Source organism: Hippopotamus amphibius, chromosome 2 (genome assembly GCF_030028045.1).
Source record: "Hippopotamus amphibius kiboko isolate mHipAmp2 chromosome 2, mHipAmp2.hap2, whole genome shotgun sequence".
Lineage (NCBI taxonomy): Eukaryota > Metazoa > Chordata > Mammalia > Artiodactyla > Hippopotamidae > Hippopotamus > Hippopotamus amphibius.
Genome location: NC_080187.1, coordinates 1152526 through 1171157, shown reverse-complemented (window position 1 = coordinate 1171157; position 18632 = coordinate 1152526). Strand labels below are relative to the sequence as shown.

Here is an 18632-nt window from a genome sequence, read left to right as displayed (position 1 = left end):
CAGGAGTGGAGCATGGGGGCTTCCACACTCCTCCCGGGGAGGACCAGGCGAGGGCAGCTTGAGGATGGGTGCCGAGGCAGCCCTGCCCGCCTCTGAGTGACCACAACTCACCAGGCACTTCCAAGAGTTTGTTTATAAAAAACAACGGCAAGTGTAGTACCCATTCAGCAGACTTGCCCCCCAAGGCCGGCAGGAGACACGGACCCTGCTTTCCAGCTCCCGGAAGCCCGGGTGGCATGAGACCAGGCGTCCTGGCCCCCCTGAGCCCCACCTCTCCCTGAGAGCCTGATGCAGGCTGTGGCTGGGAGCCCAGAGCCGGCCCCTGCGCCCCACAGGCCCAGGCAGGAGGCTGGGGGCCGGGCAGCTCGGCCCTGCTCCGTCAGCCCGTCGGGGCCCAGGCCCGCTCCCACGCTGGACCCCAGAGGCACAAGGGTGGGCGAGGCCCTGCGTCAGAGCGTGGGGCGCTCCAGCTGACTGTCCTTTGCAAGGACGTCAGGGGCCTGGACCTGAGGCCAGTGACAGGAAGGGGTCCTCTGCTTCCAGGGCCCAGGGAAAGCCGGAAGAGCCATGGGAGGGGACACAGTGATGTCTGGTGGGCGGGGGCCCCTCTGTCCACTGTCTAGCCAGGTCCTGCCCTGCCCCGGGCCTCGGCTACTGGGCTGGCTGGGCGTCGGGCCCTGCGGGGGCCCCATTCTCCTGGGGGAGCTTGGATATGTGGAAGAAGCTGGTCCGCATGGCCTGGTGGCAGGTGTCCGAGAGCTTCGGGATGTCGGCGACAGTGAGGCCCGTGGTGGGGATGGCGTCCAGCACCTCCACCTTGATGGTTCCTGGGGGGGGGGGGCGGGGCACCAGCAGCCTGAGGAGCTCTTGTCGGGGCCTCTCCTCGGCCACCCGCCAGCCTCCCCCGCACAGCCTCCCGAGGGGCTGGGCTGGGCTCTTCCCTGGACACCCTGGTCTCGGGCGGTTGGCTGTTGACTGAGAAGAGCTAATACGGTCCCACGCGCGGCTCCCGAGCTTGCCCAGCGGGCATGCACACGTGTGTGCCCCCCTGCAAGGACCACCCGAGGTCCTGGACGCTTCCTCCCCCCGGAAGGCACCCGGCAGCCCCCTCCCGCCCCGCCACTCCCACCCTCCACAGCGGTTCAGGTGACCTCAGGGGCTCACGTGTGGGGGGAGGCGGCTTCTACCGAGGACCCCGCTTCCCACCTGGGCACCAGGTGCCCCCGTGCGGGGTCTGGAGGGAAGGGCGGGGGGAGGTCCCGAGCTCTGTGGCCGAGGGGCGTGGGGGCAGCTAGGAGGCCACTGCCCCTGAGAGTAACGCCCGGATACGCCGGCTCAGGAGCCCACCCTGGGCACAGGGAGCGCCCACCTCAAGGCCCCCGAGCCGTGTGCACAGCCTGGGTCTGTGAACCTGAGCATGTAGCCCGCCCTCTGGGAGCCTCGGTCCCCTCACAGCCCAGGGCTGGGACGCTAGATTCCCTCCCCATCCCTCCTTCCTTCCCCAAAAAGTCACTGAGCGGCAGGGGTCCGCAGGGACCACCCAGAAACGGAAACTGTTCTCTCAGGGGGCCGGGTGTTGCCATGACTGAGGACAGGTGGGCCCGTGCGTGCACAGGTGGGGGTGGTACCTGAGGTGAAGCGCTTCGTCTTGTAGTCGTAGAAGGAGGAGAAGCTGGAGTAAACCACGGGGATGATAGGCACCTGGGGACGCCAGACGCAGCGCCTGAGGATGGACTGGAGCCCGCTCCAGCCCAGCCTGATCCTCAGGGACGAGCTCGCGGGGAGAGCCCTGCCTGGCTGCCGGCCTGCCCCTACCTTGGGGCTGCCCACAGCACCTGGGGAGGTCCCGGGAGGCCCTGTGGCCACAGGGCAGACGTACCATCCTGCCTCAGGGCGCTTCCACACACTGCCCCCTGAGCCTGGGACACCCTTCCTGCCCTGGGTGGCCCAGTCTAGAAACTCATCCCGAACGTCTTCATTCAAGTATCCCCTCCTCCAGGAAGGCTTCCTGGGTTGGCACATATCCATCTGACTCGCATCTGCATCCCCGACGGGGTCCTAAGGTCACCCAGGGCCCTGCCCAGCTTAGCCCGAGGAGGTGACTGAGCTTTCTGCCCACCCCTCCCTTCCCAACCTCTCCCCCATCCCAGGGAGGCTGGAGGCAGCTCCAGCCAGGGGAGGGGGTGGGGCCTGCTGGTATTCCTGGAAGACACCAGGGTCAAGTCCAGTGGTGACTCCAATGGTGACTCCAATGTCGGAAATGGCACCTGGGGGTAATCATTAACCCGGGGGGGGGCGTGACAGGAAATGATGTCCAGTCTCCTGGCTGAGACTGCACTGCACACCCCCACAAAGCTCCCTCGGTATCTCCTCTCTCCTCTCCCATGACCCCCTCTCCACCAGCAAAGGGACGTGACCTCAGTCCCAGGCATGTGGCGGGGGTGTCCTCCTCCTCTTGCTTGGGCAGGGCTGGGATCAGAGCCCAGGCTCCTGCCCCCACGGCTCGGGGCCCCTCCACCCTGCGCTCCAGCTCCCACACCCCCCTGGCGCGGGCTGGGAGCTTCTGGAAGCCGGGCTCTCCCGGCCTTGCTCGGGGCCACCAGGGGGCACTAGAGGCCACCTGTCCCAGGGAAGGCCACGAGCAAAGCAGACCCCTGCCCAGCTGCCTCCCTGACTCCATCCGGCAGGACGAACGCCCCCTCCCCGGCGCCAGCTGACGGCCCCAGGCCCCTACACGAATCCCCTAGCACAGGGCTAGGGGTGAGACCCCATCCCCTGGATGGCTGTGCCCCAGCCTCTCCTGCCATCACCCCAGACCCCAGGACACCGCCAGGGCAAACCGCGTCCCTAGCGGTCAAGGAGCAGAAAAACACAAAGCCCCGTGGAGGGCTCCCAGTCCACGCCATCCTGCTCCACACCGCAGGCCCTGCTCCCCCGAGCCATGGCCTACCCCCCAGCCCCCCCAGCTAGCGGTGCCGGGGGACTGAACGCGACCTCGGCACAGCCCTCCCAAGAGAGCTCAGCCAACAGCCCTTCTGCCTCCGCCTCTCATGCCAACCCCAGCCTCCCTCGGCAGGCCCCTCACCCAGCCAGCTGGAGAGTGGGGTGCTGGAGCCCCAGGTGCAGGTACGGCGGTGACGGGCACCGTTCCAGCTGGTGCTGCACCTCGTCAGGCACCGGCCTTAACACGCACAGTGGGCGGAGGGGCCCTGCCCCCCGTAGCAGGTCAAGGACAGGTGGTGCCGGGGGTTGGGGAGGCGGGGGTGGGCGCCCTGCCACCTGCCCAGCGGGAGGTGGTCCCTGGGCGGCAGCGGCCCCGGCCTGGCCGGGAGGGAGGTCACCTTCAGCCGTAAGCCAAGCCGCACACGCTTCCCGCCCCTGCCGCCCCAGGGGGCTGCGGCCCTGACGCACCTGGGCCTGGACGGCCAGGTAGAAGGCACCTTTCTTGAAAGGCAGCAGATCCCCGCTGTCGTTCCGCGTGCCCTCGGGGTAGATCCACACTTTGAGCTGTCGGGGAGACAGGAGGCAGGTGTGGCAGGGCTGCGCCCACCCCGAAGGAGCCCCACGTCTCAGCCCAGACCACCACCGCTACCACTGCTAGAGCCGAGGCACCGCGCCCGGCTTTTCTGCGTGCGGTTTACACACACGCACCGACGATGCGTTTTCTCCTGCCACAAGGGAGTCACGTTCCGGGGCTGTCCTGACACCACCCCGAGCATTCACACCACCCAGCAGGGCCCGAGCCCCGGGCGCTCACCTTCTCCCTGACCATGCGCTCGCCCGTGTCAGAGATCACGGTCATGGCCGTGCTAGCGCGCTGCCGGTTGATGAAGAGGACACCCCCCAGGTACATGATCAGGCCCACGGGCCCCAGGAAGAGCAGCTCCCGCTTGGCAATCTGCACGCAGCGATCAGGGAGGATCTCCATGAGGCCTGCGGGCACCGGACACCAGGCAGAGCCCGGAGGTGGGGGACGGGGGGTGGGGGGAGACAGAGAGAGAGGGCACAGCCTCAGAGCCAGGCGGCCACCTCCCCAAGGAGGAGGGAGCTGGCCCTGGGCCTTGGCCACCAAGGGGCCTAGGCAGAGTTGTGCCTTCCCATTGGCTACCTGGGCATCATCGGGCCTCTGAGCCTGTTTCCCCTACAGGGGGAAGGTGCTGAAGCAGGGCTCCGGTGCCTGGCGCCAGGCACAGGCAGCCTTGCCGCCCGTTACCAGCTGAAGGCCCATGTCTGGAGAGGGGCACGGGGTCCCGGCCCGCGCCTGCCCCTCACCTGCCGGCTCTTCTGGGCCCATCCTCCACCAACCGAAGCGGCATCCCCCTCCTGCTCCCCAGGCAACTGGGAAGGGCCGGCCCTCCCACCAGACCCTCTGAGGCCGGCCTACCCATCATGTCCAGGATGCTCTGGTGGTTGGAAATGATGACACAGGGGCGGTCCTCCTCCAGCTTCTGACGGCCCTTCACCTCAAAGCGAATGCCGTACGCGTACTTGAAGGTCCGGACAAACCAGCTGATGATGCTGAGGGGGGAGAGAGCCCGTGAGCAGAGGGCCACCGCCCGCGGCGCGACGCGGGCTCCTCCCGCAGGCCCGGGCAGGGGCCTCTCGGTGCAGGAGCGGAGGCAGACACAGCACGGGCACCCCGCCCGCCCCGGCAGGCTGGCCGCTGAGCCTGCCTCCCCTCGGAGAGTCTCCAGGTCCCGTCCCTCAACCCCTCAACGGGCCGGCGAGGGCCTCCCTGCCTCCCGCCACCCCCGCCGGCGACGGGAAGGTCACACAGGAGCAGGGCCTTGGGCGCCGTGACGCCCGGCAGTGGGGAGGGCGCCTCCTGCCACCTCCGCGTCGCCGGGCTGCCCTGCCACGCAGCCCTCACCCAACACCCCTGCCGGACGGGGCCGGAGCCCGAGGGCCCCAGGGCCGGGCTGGCTCCGTTCTCAGCCGTGTCAGCGACCGGAGGACCCGACACGGAGAGGCCCCCGCAGAGGAGGCCGGGCCCCCACCCACGGGCAGCGACTGTCCCTCAAGGCAGAGCCCCGTCGGGAAGGACGCGTGGGCACCCAGCGGCGGCCCCGTCGAGGCGCTGAAGGCTGCTTCAGGTTCAGAAGAGCCGCTGCTGGGGAGGCCGGCCCGGCCGGGCGCCACGAGGTGACGCGGCTTTCACTCCTCCCCCGTCCTGCAGAGCCGCACCCCGGCCCCTTTCACAGACACACCCAAGGTCACACGAGGATGGCGTGGAGGCAGGACGTGTGTGGGCCCCGCTCCCAGCAGCAGGCTGGCCTGGGCACGCGTGACCTTGAGGGGCCTGTCGCAGAAGCACGTGACGGGCAGGCATGACCGGGTATGTCCCGGGCCCAGTGTCTGCAGGAGGCTGGCTGGCAGGGAGGAGGGTGGCCCGGGCCCCCTGCTCAGCGGGGACACCGCGCACACGTGGCACGGGACAGGTGCTCGTGAGGGGTCAGCCCACAGGGTGACGGAGCCCGAGGCTTGAGGCCGCTCCTCTGCAGCTCCTGCAGGGCCCCTGGGTCCTTCCCATCTGGGGGCGGCGGGGGGCGGGGGGCGGGCCGCCAGTGGCCAAGGGTTCCTGACCCAGAACTGTTCCACTTCTCCCAGAAGATTCTCTCTCTCTCTCTCACACCCACACCCCACATACCCCCCACACACCACATATACACACCACACACCCCACACACACGCACCACACACCCACACCCCGCCCCCACACACACACCAGGGTCATGTGATCTCCCCACAGTCCTGACCGGAAGGGAGTGATTTCCTACTTCATCCAGAAGGGCCTGGGCTCAGAGCTGGGTCCTTGACCCAAAGCCGCACTCAGGTCTTCAAAGCTGTGGTAAAATACACACAACACACAACGTACCATCCTAACTAGTTTTAAGTGTGCAGCTCGGTGGCATTAAGTACACTCACTCTCTTGTGCAACACCCCCACCATCCGGGACCCTTTCATCTTTCCAAACTGACACTCTGTCCCCATTAAACACTCCCTTCCTCCACCTCCTTCCCCCCCACCCCGGGCGCCATCGGCCACTTTGTCTCTATGAATCTGACTACTCTAGGCCCTCATATCAGTGGACTCTGTCGGATCTGCCTCTTCATGTCTGAAAGGCAGACTCGTATCCAGCTCACAGAGCCTAACTTCACGTCACCGCATGGTGCAGATGGGGAAACTGAGGCTCTGGGAGGCAGCTGACCCCAGGCTGCTCTCACAATCAGACCAGCCAGCCTTCCCCGGATCTGTAACCTCAGCCGGCTCGAGCCAGCCCTGCCCGTTTGTCCCCATCTGGACACTCTTGCGAGAACTGACTGGCCGTCTCAGCTGGCGCGCCTCCGGCATCTCGTCTGCAGAGCGTAGCTTCTCGAGTCCTTGTGGGTTGAAGGACTCAGGGAGAGGGCGCGAGCAGGCAGTGCACAGAAAGGAAAAACGTGTGTGGCCAATAAACACGGGAAAACACAATCTCACTGGCAAAGACATGCAGATGGAAACAAGAAACCCTCTCTTCATCCTTCAGATTGGCAGAGGGAAGCTGATAATGGGTGTTGGCCTGCTGTTGGGACACAGCCCCAGGGCTGCTGGCACAGGTCAGAGCCACACAGGTTTCTGGAGAGCAGGTTGGCAGCACCTGGCGAAAGCCCCTGAGAAACCTACTCCCCTGGATCTGCGATCCTTTTCCAGCAATACATCCTAAAGCCGCTGTGAGGCAGGCATAGGCACGGTCTGAATTAGGAAAATCTGAAAACACCTCTGTGTCCCCGGTGGGGAGAGGCAAAATAAACGGGGCTGCGGCAGAGGAAAAGAGCCACGATCTGTATCCACTTCCCGCCGGGGCCGTTCTCGTGACTTCTCATGACCACATATGGTGTGCATGTCCCTCCCAGGCCACACCTGGGAAGGACAGTGGTTCTCTCTGGTAGTGGCATCTGCTAGTCCATTCTTCTTTAAAAATTGGGATGAAATATACATAAAATTTTATCATTTTAAACCATTTCTAAGTGTCCAGTTAGTGGCAGAGGTACATTCACCTTGTTAGGCAGCATCCCCAACCACCTGTCCCCAGAGCTTCTCTATAGTTTCTTTTTGTATCTAATGTAAGGGATCAATTGTATACTGGTAGGTTTTTTATTGTTTTGTTTTGTCTGAACTGTGAAAGATACTGTGTATAAGACTCAATTGAGGACTTCCCTGGTGGCGCAGTGGTTAAGAATCCGCCTGCCCATGCAGAGGACACGGGTTCGACCCCTGGTCCTGGAAGATCCCACATGCCGCGGAGCAACTAAGCCTGTGTGTCACAACTACTGAGAAGCCACTGCAGTGAGGAGCCCGCACACCACAATGAAGAGTAGCCCCCTGCTCTCCACAACTAGCGAAAGCCTGAGTGCAGCAACAAAGACCCAATGCAGCTATTAATTAATTAAATAAAAATTAAAAACAAAAAAAGACTCAACTGAGCAGGGGTGCTCTGCATGCTCCAGCCAGGAGTCCAGACAGGAGCCCAGACCCAGGACGGACAGACAGGCCCAGGGCCGCCCCCCGTGCTGCAGAAGACGGAGGCTCCCAGGGCGACTCTCCACACTTTCACAAAGAACTGCACTCAGACAAATGAAAAGATACAAGATACAGCCGCCGGGGTGCGAGGGTGCGAGGAAGCTGCGAGAGAAAGGCGCATCCAGGAGCAGAAAGACGCAACGGCTGTTCCTCAAGGGGACTGGTCAGCCCTGCAGGCGGCGTGCACGCAGGGCCCTTTTCCTTCTCCTAAATCCGTCCCGTATTTCCAAGGTTTTCTGTACAAGTGGTGGGAAAGTATCTATTACCATTGCAACAGCACTTCCTCAAAAAGGAAGGAAGCAGACCAAGCTTTGCAGATGCTCCCCACCGCCGGCAGACACCTCCAGTGCCCAGGCAGGGAGAGCCGGTCCGTCCTGGCCAGGCGCACAGCATGCTCCCAACCACAGGGCCGGACACCGCACACCCACACCATGCCCGGTGTCTGCTGAGCCACGCCCGCGCTGAGAACAGACCTAAACTACCCCATGTCGTTCAGACAGTAACCCCACAAGGTCGTTCGCTCATTACACGAGGTGAGGAAGTCGAGGCTCAGCAGAGCTAAGTGACTTGCCCAAAGTCACACAGCAGGGAGGCCAGGATGGGCCAGAGCCCACCTTGAAAGCTGACTTTTGAAACACGTGTGAAAAATGCCAGGCAGAGGGCCTGCCGGAGGTGGGGAGACGGCTCCAGGGTTGGAAGGTGGAGTCTCGAGCTCCTTTTGAGCCTCCCCCTCCTCCCCTGGGGGGCTCTGTGACCCCCACCCCAGCCCCAGCAGGGCTGCAAGTGGCTCTGTCCTCCTCTCCCAGCAGGAAGCTCAAAGCAGCCACCACCCCCAGGCTGCCCTGCCTGCCCGGCCCAGACCTCATCCTGAGCGGCAGACCCCCTGTGCCCTGACACCCACCTGACCCCAGGGCCCTCCCCTTGGCCTCAGGAGGCCCAGGGACGTGCGTGTCCCACACCCGCCACCCCTGAGCTCCATGTCCTGCCTCCTCTGGGGTGGAGCCAAGGTTGCCTGAAGCCCAGGTGGCCCAGGACTGGGTTGAGTGCATGGCCCAGCATTCCAGAAGCCCTGCTGCCAGCTGCCAGGTGGGTGACCGGTGTCAGCTTTCCACGGCAAGGGAGGTGGCCCCCAGGACAGGCCCTTTCCAAGGGCCCCCTGGGGCAGCCAAACCCTTAAGCAGAGGGGAGATCGGTCCTTCCCGGGTCTTTCTCAGGGGCCCTCCACTGAACCCTGACCGGGGCGGCCAGCCTAGAAGTGGGCGCCATCAACGTCGCAGATTTTGGGGGGCCCGGGGTCCGGCTCCCGGCAGGCAGCCTCCCTGCACCACCTGTGCTCGCCGAGGGCCCCTGAGCCCGGCCCAAGCCCTGGGTCAGACAGACGCAGGTTTGGGTCCTGACTCCCTTCTCACCAGCTGTGACCTTGGGCCATGGACGTGACCTCCCTAAACGTCCGTTTCCACGCGCGAAATGGACCCTGGGAACCCTCCACAAACAGCCGCAGGGTCGGGGATGACACAGGCAGAAGGGAAGACTCCAAAGTAAACGAAGGCGAGAGGCCCCTCCCCTGGCCAGCACCGGCTCCAGGCTGCTGGGAGGCAGTTCAAGATCAGGTCTGGGCTCCCCGCCGACCTTTCCCCTCAGCCCCTGGCCTCGGGCTAGGCGGCTCTGGGGAGACCCGGCAGCTGTTTTGGCCGAGGGGCACCAGTCTTCAGCCAGACCCCACGGGCTTTGCCCCAGCAAGGGAGGGGCTCCCTCGGGGCGGCCCTGCCAGGAGGGCAGCACGCAGCCATGGATCTGCTCAGGGGACAGGAGGCCCCGGCAAGGCCACCTGGCAGCGCTGGGGCGTTTTCCAAGCGTCCTCTGAGCTGGAGCACGGAGGGGCCAGGAGCGGGGGGCTCCAGGCTGTGCAGGTGCCCAGAGGCGTTAAGGGGCGGGGCGCGGGAGTGAGGTGAACACCAGGGGCCTGGAAGGTGGGGCCGCGAGTAGGGTGTCTGGGGCTCTCGGGAGCTCTGCTTTCTGGGCCTGCAGAAGTCGCACACCCAGAGCAGAGGCTCTGCCCCTCACCCCCCCCAACCCCAAGCAAAGCCAGGGTGGACTTTCCTGCGAGGCCAGAGCCCCAGGCCAGCCCCCAGGTGCCGCAGCCCCCCAGCTGCGCTGTACCTGCACCCATGCAACCCCCCAGGGCCACACAGTGACGGGCAGTGCTGGGGTCACCCTGACCAGCACCGCCGAGCCCGCGGACCCTGGCCGCAACAACGCCCAGCCTCGAGGTTTCAAGCAAATGCAGGCTCCACAGAGAGAGGACCTCACTGCCTTTCCCCGCCCCGCCCCCCCGCAAGCCTAGCTGTGCCACCCAGGTCCCGGGTGCCGGGTCGGATGCAGAAACAGGCTGTTCAGTCCCCAGAGGTCCTGCCATAACGGGGGCAAGCTGGACCCCGATAACGTGGGGCCGCAGGACAGAGGAGCTGGCGGCTTTCTGTGGCTCCAGGCTGCCTGCCCTGGTCACCTGTGACACGTGAAAAAGTAACCTCTCTGGGTTAAGCCGCTGTTATTGGGTTTCCTGATCCTGCAGCCGAACCCAGTTCTGACCCACACCGCTTCTCTGGGCCTCACTCTCTTCTCTACCGAGTGGGTGTAACGAGGGTATGTGTCCCCAGGACGAGGACACAGGGCCTGCCGCTCCAGCCACATTTGCACGCAGGACCCTGCCAGCCTGGGAAGGTCCCTGGCCTCAGCCCCAGCCTGGTGGGAACAGACCCTGCCTCCGCTTCTCAGTCCCGAGCACTGCCCTGCACACTCAGAACTCGCAACTAAATGGCAAAGGCCTCCTTGGGTGCCCCCCACCCCCAGATCCCCACCATGGGGAGGGGCTGCTGCTCAAGGGGAAGGTGGGAAAGTGAAGGGGTGGGCGGAACGGGGCTGCCCCTCCTGGAGCTCAGGACCTCCCCCGAGCCTGCTCTCCAGCCCCAAAGCGGCCATGGCGTGGCCCCCAGCCCCTAACGCCGGGTGAGATGGAGGAAAAATGAAAAGCATGCACTTTGGAGTCACTGTCAGTGGGTCTGCAGCCCCGGTCCACCGTGTCCTAGCTCTGGGACCCTGGAAATCACCCCCCACCCCCGCCTTGGGAGCCTGAGTTTCAAGCTGCTTCTCTGCAGACTCATCTGTAAAATGGAACACATACCAATCCCACCCCGAAGGCTGAGGCCCCCGTGGCGCACAGTGGGTGCTCCAGCGGTGGATGCGCAGGCCGGCGTGGGGGACGGAGGGCAGAGCGCTTCCCTTCCGGAAGTTGGGGTGGGACCAGAGCAGGGAGCAGCCAGGCACCCCCGACGCTCAGCAGTCCCAGCCCGGGAAGGGCCTGAAGTGAAGGGCAAGGAGCCCCCCAGCCTCCCCTTCCCTCCTCCTGGGCCCTGTCCCTGGACGGGCCACCTAGAGGGACATGGCACCTCCCCGTCCTCTGCATTTCCCAGTACCCCACGGACACACCCCTTGGGGACCCCGTGTTCACAAGACCCCTGTCCCTACCCCCCTCTTTGCCATCCCTGGGGAGCACTGGGGGTATCACTGTGACCCACCCCTGCCAGACCGGGGGCGCAGGGGCAGGAGGCTGCGGGCTCCCGGATCCCCAGGCCCGCCCCTCTCTGGGGAGGACACAGCACCCCTGTTAAGTCCTGGGCGGGTCCCTTCGCAGAGCCTGCGTCAGGGGCTGCCCTGGGGAGGGACTGGCAACAGGAAGCTCCCTCCTGAGCACCATCGGCGGGGCTGGGGGAGGGGGGTCCAGGGTCCTAAGGAGGACACCCCGGATGGCCAGAATCTTGGCAGAGGCTGGGGGCCAAGCCCAGCTCTGAGCTGAGGGGAACAAGCCCAGGCCAGCAGAGGCCGGAGGGCTGGGCAGGGCAGGGTGGGGCTGGAGTGCCAAGTGCTGCTACAGCCGGCCTGCCAGTCCAGCCACCGCTTCAGAAAGTGCGGCTGCTGACTTCTGATCTGACTCAGGGAAGCTGCTTTGAAGCCCAGGCCTGGAAGAGTGAGTTGGGCCATTTAAAGACAAGGAAGCCGAGACAAACTTGATGACGGGTGATGACTTAGAGGGCCAGGATAGGGAGGGTGGGAGGGAGTCGCGGGAGGGCGGGGACACGTGTATAAACACAGCTGATTCACTTCGGTGTACCTCAAAAATTGGCACAGCCGTGTAAAGCAATTATATTCCAATAAAGAGCTTAAATTTAAGAAAATAAAATAAAAAATAAAGACAAGGAAGCCTTTGTGAAGAGGCCACCTGATAGTATGGAGCCAGGGAGGGAGGGGGTCGCCTCCAGGAACGCCTGTCACATGCTGAAAACCTGCTCCGGGCCGCGCTTCCACCCGAACCCAGGACAGCAGGTCCAGGGCTCCCTCCTGCCTCAGAACCAGCCGGCCTGGCTCTGGGAAGGCAGCACCCCCTCCAAGGAGCCCACAGGCCGGTCCCCAGCAGGTGCTGAATAGAGACTCTGGCTATGAGCCCCCTGCCTGGGGGGGACCCAGGGCCTCCATCCCAGGCCAGGCCCTCAGAGCTGCACGCAGCCCCGGCACGCTGTGGGCAGGGGCCCGGTCCTGAGGAGCCCCTATTTCTGGAAACAGGCCCTCCCCACCCAAGAGGGCTGGCTGCTTGGGAAGACAGCTGGAAGGGCCACAAGTGGGCTACCCCCGGGATCTGCGCTCCCTGGGACGCTGGCCTGGGCCATTTGGGGGGCACGAGACACCCATGGCCCACCCCCCCAGGCTCCCCCACTCTTAGTCCTCATGCCCACTCCTGGTGCCACGGGAGCCACACAGCCCTGAAAACAGGGCCTGGAGGACCCGCCGAGTGCGGGCCAGCCCGCCCAGATGGACAAGGACAGAGAGGGCAGAAAGCCAGGAACCCTCACTCACTGCCCTGTAAGCACGTGGGTGGTGGGGGCCACAGAACGCCCACACCAGGCCACAGCCAAAGGCCATCACTGCCAAAGCCGCGGGGGGGAGCGTGAGCAACAGCCTCTCCCAGTCAGAAACCGGCAGTGAGGACACGGAACCCCCTCGCGGGCCACCGTGCCCCCCCCCTCCCCCGACCCAGGGAGGCCCCCAACGCTTCCTATCAGCGCCGCCGGACCGGGCACCGCAGCAGCTCCAAGCCGCGCGCCCCTCTGGAGGGCTTCCAGCCACCGCCCGGCTCTTTGCCCCGCCTGAAGCTGGACCCCAGGGCCCACGCTCTCCGCCCACCCCGCCCCAGCACGGCGCCTCCACACCTTCCCAGGCGGAAGGAAAGGGACGGGAAGCCGGCCAGGCGCGGGCGCACAGGTGCGCGCCTCGGCGGCAGGTGGGCGGCGCGCGGCGGCGGAGAGGAGACGGGGGACGCCCCCCGGGCCCCGAGCGGAGCCGGGTCCAGGCGGGGCGGGGCGGGGCGGCGGGCGGCCCACCCTCCCCGCGGGGAAGCAGGACGCAGCCTCGGCCGGGCTGGCCGGGCCGGCCGGGCCGCGTGCCTCTCGGGCCGCCCGCACCCACACGCGTCTGCGCGGCGCCGAGAGCCAGGCCCGGGGCCACTGTGACGCCGGCTCCGGGACCCCTGCCCGGCGCCCGCCGCCTCCGCGGTCCCCTCGGCCGGCCCGGGAGCCCGGGAGCCCGGGAGCCCGGGGCAGGCGCGGGCGGCGCGGCGGCAGGGAGAGGACACGGGAAAGTTAGGCAAGCGGAAGCGGCGGCGCTCCCCGCCCGCCGGGCCCTCCCCGCGGCCGCCTTGCCTCATGTTCTCCACCGTCCGGCCGCCGTGGCGCAGCAGGCAGACGGCCGCGGCCACCGTGGCGGCCACGAAGCAGAGCGCGCAGTACAGGCCGATCTTGGCGTAGAACCTGGCCGAGCGGCTCAGCTGCACCAGCAGCAGCAGCAGCAGCAGCGCGGCGGTCAGCCAGGGCCACAGCGCCATGGCCGCGCCCCGAGCCCCGACGGCGCGGGCCTCAGGCTCCCCGCCCGGGCTCCGACCGCGGGCTGCCGGCGCCGGGCGCTCCTGCTGGCCGCCACCCGCCCGCGCCCCTTATTGCGAGGGCGGAGGGGCGGGACGGGGCGGGGCGGAGGGGCGGGGCGGGGCGGGGGCGGTGAGCTGGGCGCCAGAGGAAGCGGCTAGGTGCGCCCCGCCCCGCCCCGCCCACCGCCCCGCCCACCGCGACGTCCACACCCGCCGCGTGGTCCCCGCCCCGCCCCGCCCCGCCCCGCCGCCCTGCCCCTGCCCGGCCGCCCGGCCGCCGGCCTCTGGCACCGCGCCCCCTCCCAGCCCCCGCATCCCCGCAGCGGGTCCCCACCTCACCCCCGGGCTGCCCCGCCCCCCACCCGCGGGCGCCGCCCCTGAGCCCAGATCGCGGCTCCAAAGGCGGCCCGAGGACGCGACTGCCCGTGCCAGCCCCGATGCCACACAAAGCGGTCCTTGAACCTCGCCCAGTGACCAGCGGGTAGCCTGCCGCTTCAGGTCCCCAGCAGTCCTTGCAGGGAGACCAGCCTTGTGCGGCCGAGTGGGCGCGGGGACGGGGGGAAGGGGTGAGTGGGCATGAGGCATGCTCCTGGACAGAGCTGGGGTGCCAGCCCAGCGTGTTATCTCCAGTGCTGCTGGTGCCAGGCGATTGTGCTCACCACATCTGTGGACCGGCCAGCCTGGCAGGGCAGTGGTGCAGCCAGCCCCGGCGTGGGGGAGGAGCAGGGGCCCTGCCCGGCGCTCCAGGCCACCCCTGTGGGGACGGCCAACAGGTCTCAGAGCAGATCGAGGTTGTAAAAGCGAGTTTCCTTTCTGCACAAGTGTCCTCCCCCTGTGGGCTGGGGTCCTGTGTTTGCTGCAGTTTACAGATGGCCATGTCCGTGCAGCCCCGGGGGTCTTAAGAATGATATTATTGGCCTCTTCCCTTTTTCAGATGCTGAGGGGATCTGCTAGTGAAATACTGCTATTTTGGCTGACAAGTACCAAAGCTTCCATCATGGAGTGAAAGGGGGCCCAGGCCCAAAAGGAGGAGGCGTTTCCCTGCTGTGGGTGGAGTAGCCCATTCACAGGTGTTCTTAGGTTTTCACAGAAGGGAAGCATCGTTTCCTCTGTGTTACACCTCTGGGCGATTTACAATAAAACCTATGAGAGCGTTCTCTGGTTCAGTCTTGCTCCAAATCCGTCCTGCCATCGTTTTATATCAAATAGACCAGCTTGTCTCTTTTCCCTCTCTTGGAACAGGATACTGCCGCCCCCTCCAGAGGAGGCCTGACCGCCCCGGGGAGGGGCGCTGGCCCCGCTGTGCCCGAGCTGCCTGGACAGACCACAGCAAGACTCCAGGAGAAAGTTTCGTGGGTCAGGTGGGCACACAACGGCCAGGGGTGCCGCAGGGAGCCGGGCATCGGGGGTGGGAGGCCGGGTCCCGGGCGGGCTTCTCGGAGAGGGTTTAGCGATACCTTCAGCTGGAGGCCCCAGGGGGTCCTTCCGGAGGAATAGAACCCATCCTCACAACCCCGCAGGCAGGCGGACAGAGCTGCTTTACCGAGAGCGCGTCCTCCGGTGCCTTAGCTCCCAGCCCACCACGCGCGCCAAGACGGCCCCACGCAACCCTCACATCCCTCCTCCGGCCTCACGCTCCCTAGCACCTCCTGTGACTCAGTTACATGTTTGTGGGTTTGCCTGTCCGGCCCTTCTTCCCCACCTCCCAGTAGGTGCTCCACAAACACTCCCAAAGCCAATGCCTCCCCATTTCACAGAGGTGACAGGGAGAGGCCGGCCTCTGTCCCAGTATGCCACACCCACTGCCTGGGAAGGCTGCTGGCGCCTGGCGCGCCCTGTCCGCCTGCTCCCGGGGCGCCGCTGTTTCGTCCTCAGGCGGATGGAGAGGCTGTTACTCAATTTTACCTTCTTCCCCAGTTCCTTCCTCCTCTGGGGACGTGTTGAAAGAAAATGCCCACTTTTCCTCTGGCAGGGAGGGGGAGGAGGAGGGGGCCTCAAACTCCGCTGGGTCTGAAACAGATGTTCAGTATTCTCCTGTGATCCCCCATTCGGAAGGCTAACAAGAACTGTTTTGTTTCTAGAAAGTGAATCGGCAGAGAATCTTCTGGGTTGGTGGAGATACCTTGACAAGAGATTTTCTCTAAAATTAGTGATTCACCCCGAAGCAGGGGCTGGTGTGGGCTCTCTCCCATGCAGGGAGCGCTCATGTGAAGGGCAGGGACGCACCAGCATCCTGCCTGACCCTCGCGGGTGCCGCACCCAAGTCCCCACAAGCACCCAGGGAAGGTGCTGGGTAGGTTCGTTGCTAAGTCAGTCCCATCCCCTGCTGCACAACAGCTGAGCGCATTTGCTGGGACCCGGACAGACAGCACATGATGCCAGGTGACACAATCAGTGCTGAACCCACACCACCTCCTGAAGCCACAGGAGCCCACAGCGAGGGGAGGGGGACGGCGCTGGGCCTGACCTGCCACCTGTTCGTCCGCCCCCCCCCCCCCCCCCCTTCTGCAGGGCCACGTAGGGCCCTGAGGCCCTTGTGTTTATCTCGGGTTGGGTTGGGCATCTGGAAGGACAGGCCTCTGCATTTCTGGAGGCCCAGATAAAGCAAGCACCGTTTGACCACTCCTCACCACATGCCTTTAGGGGCAGGGCTGGGATGCCCAGCCTTGGGACTCCAGAGAAATGGCTAATCCAAGTTCCCCGAGCTACAGTCGCCTCGCCTCACCTCGTGGCCTGCTCCCGGGAGGCCAGCAGGAAGGAAGGCCACTCCCAACGTTGCCTCTGGCATCAGGAGCTGGATTCCCCTCCCTTCAGGCCTGCCTGGTGAAAGGAAGCCAGGAAGGGAACAAGGTCTCAGCAGTCACCCGCCCGCCCGAGATCAGGGACCGTGTAGACAGGGAGCAGCTGGTGGCATAGCTGGTCGGGGGCACCGGGAGGGGCCCCGCTGCCTCTGGGGGGCAGCTCCAGGAGGCTCACCTCCTGGGGAGGAGCTCCTGGGTGGGGAGGACGTTGGGGACAGCAGAGCCTGGCTCTGTGGCCTGTGTTTGGGATCTCTTGGTGGGTGTGCCACAGGCACCAGTGCCATCCCGTCACCGGTGAATAAAGCGGCCAGTGAATCTTTCACGGGCTTGTGCTTAAAAATAGATCAGGTGAGGCCTCTGGGCCAGTTTCCCGGGTCTCTGCAGGGGAAGGTGCGGGGCCACAGGCTCCCCGGGAGGGGGGTGGGGGCCGTGCCGTGAGGACAGGGCCCCGAGGGTGCCGGCCAGGCCACAGGGAGCCGGGGACGTGGAGCCGGGCTCCGGGGCCAACAGGAAGTCGCCATCTGGCTGCACCGTCAGGAGCTCCTGGGTCACAAGACTGGGGCAAGGGGCCGGGAGGGCAGAGCAGCACCTTCCCCCCTCCGAGCGGGTGTCTGGCTGGCGTCTGGGCTGCGGCACACAGGCTCTCCTCGGGGGAGCACAGAGAGAGAGACGGGGGAGTCGAGAGACGCCGTTGAACACAGGAGGGGAGACAGAAGCCCCAGGAGGAGCCGGAGCTGAAGGCCCCGGGGTGAGGCCCTTTCCGCAGCGGCCCCTCCCGTCGCCGGAGAGCTGCCCCCCCACCCGCTGGCGGCCACCCATGCACAGCCTCTCGTGGCCACGACACACACGTGTCTGAGTGCCAGGCTTGGGGGGGAGCGGGGAACTGGGGACCAGAGGGGCTGAAGGCAGAAGGCATCGGAGCAGAGGCCGAGTTGAGGCCCCGGAGCCGCTGCCCTAGAGGCCCCAACCGGCCTCCCTGCCTCTGACATCAGCTGGTACCCTGGGTCTCTGATGGGTCCTCAGAGATGGCCTCACCCCACCCCTCACTGGGCAGACAGGGGCCCAGAAGGCAAGAGGGCACCCCGGGGTCCCTGGCCAGCAAGATGGAGCAGGTTTGGTGTCCAGGGTTGGACCCAGGCAGCCCTGTCCAGCCCCCGGGAAAACCTCGGACTGGCCTGTCCTCTCTGGGCCTCGGTTCCTCAGCTGTGTGTGGGGCCCAAGAGCTGCAGTGGGACAGGCTGCCTGAGGTGCCAGGCCTGTCCCTGGGCAGCAGCCACCTCACCCCTGGCCCAGCTGGCGTCCAGAGCCATCAGCTGCCTCGGTGCTCGCCAGGCCAGCCTGTGGCGCTGGACAGGGCTGGACGCCAAGCTGGCCACCTGCTGCCTCATGCCACCCAGTCCCGGCCTCGGCTGCTGGCCAAGGGGCTGCCTCTCGGGCCACAGGGCCTCGGAGGTCCTTTCTGTCCTGTCCACCGGGGAGAGAGGAGGTCAGAGGCGCCAGAGAAGCCCCCCACCCCCAGGGTGGGGGAGGGGAGGGAGGGGCCCCCTTCACCCCCCCCGCCTGTGTTGAATCAAAATCCCAGCTCGGCCTGCTCCCCCCACCCCCTCCCCTGCCGCCCTGACCTGACCTAGGCTGGGGGACACCTCCCACCCATGACGTGGTTGGGAAGGGCCTTCAGCAAACCCAACCCAGAGACTCAGACTCCCCGATTCAGGGAGCGGGTCTTCGCTTTTCCTTGGGTGGCCCCTTGGCCAGAGGAGGCAGAAGGGGGGAGGCCGGGCGCTCCGCTGGGCAGAGACCTGGGCCTGCCTTCCGCCTGCCGGCCACCCTCCCCTCTGTGGGCTGTCATTCCCCCGGTCCAGCTGGAATAACGGACTGGGAAAGCGAGGCCCTCCCCGCGGGTCCCTCCTGTTCCCTCTCTGTCCCAGAGCCGCACTGGGTGACCCGGAGCTTCCCACCCGGGGCTTCCAGGGAGCCCCCCTCCTCCCCCAGCCGGGCCGGGCCTGGGCCGTGGGTGCTGTGCTGCCTGTGTGCCTGGGGGCAGCCGGTGTCCCAGGGTCCCGCCAGGGCCTGGGGCTCCGTGGGCAGAGGCGGGCAGCTTCCTGTCCCCCCTCACTGCCTCCCGTTGGCCCAGTCCCGCTGTCTGTCCCCTGAGACCTCTCTGTGCCCCTCCCTGCTCCGTGCCCGGGGCCCGGACACGTCACTGGTGAACGCGTGAATGAGTGTGAGAGTGAGTGAACCAGGACTCCTTCCTTACACGTCCAGAGAGGGGCCTCGCCCGCCTGCTGCCTGGAGCTGGC

General features: G+C 66.0%; 1 protein-coding gene across 1 annotated transcript; it reads right to left on the bottom strand.

Moving 5' to 3' along the window:
* Positions 1 to 119: 119 nt before the first annotated feature.
* On the bottom strand, positions 120 to 13599 carry AGPAT2 (1-acylglycerol-3-phosphate O-acyltransferase 2). The gene is made up of 6 exons (XM_057724411.1): positions 13311 to 13599; positions 4385 to 4518; positions 3758 to 3933; positions 3412 to 3507; positions 1629 to 1701; positions 120 to 827 (listed from the first exon to the last, which is right to left on the bottom strand). Exons 1-6 carry the CDS (start codon positions 13490 to 13492, stop codon positions 652 to 654), a joined length of 837 nt encoding a protein of 278 aa, XP_057580394.1. The 5' UTR covers positions 13493 to 13599; the 3' UTR covers positions 120 to 651.
* Positions 13600 to 18632: the final 5033 nt, after the last annotated feature.

Coding starts and splice junctions, on each gene's coding strand:
- AGPAT2 (XM_057724411.1), bottom strand. CDS start 13,492: ATGGCGCTGTGGCCCTGGCTGACCGCCGCGCTGCTGCTGCTGCTGCTG. Junction 3,934..4,384: donor GAGCATCCTGGACATGATGG/GTAGGCCGGCCT, acceptor CGGTGCCCGCAG/GCCTCATGGAGATCCTCCCT. Junction 3,508..3,757: donor AGCGCATGGTCAGGGAGAAG/GTGAGCGCCCGG, acceptor TCTCCCCGACAG/CTCAAAGTGTGGATCTACCC.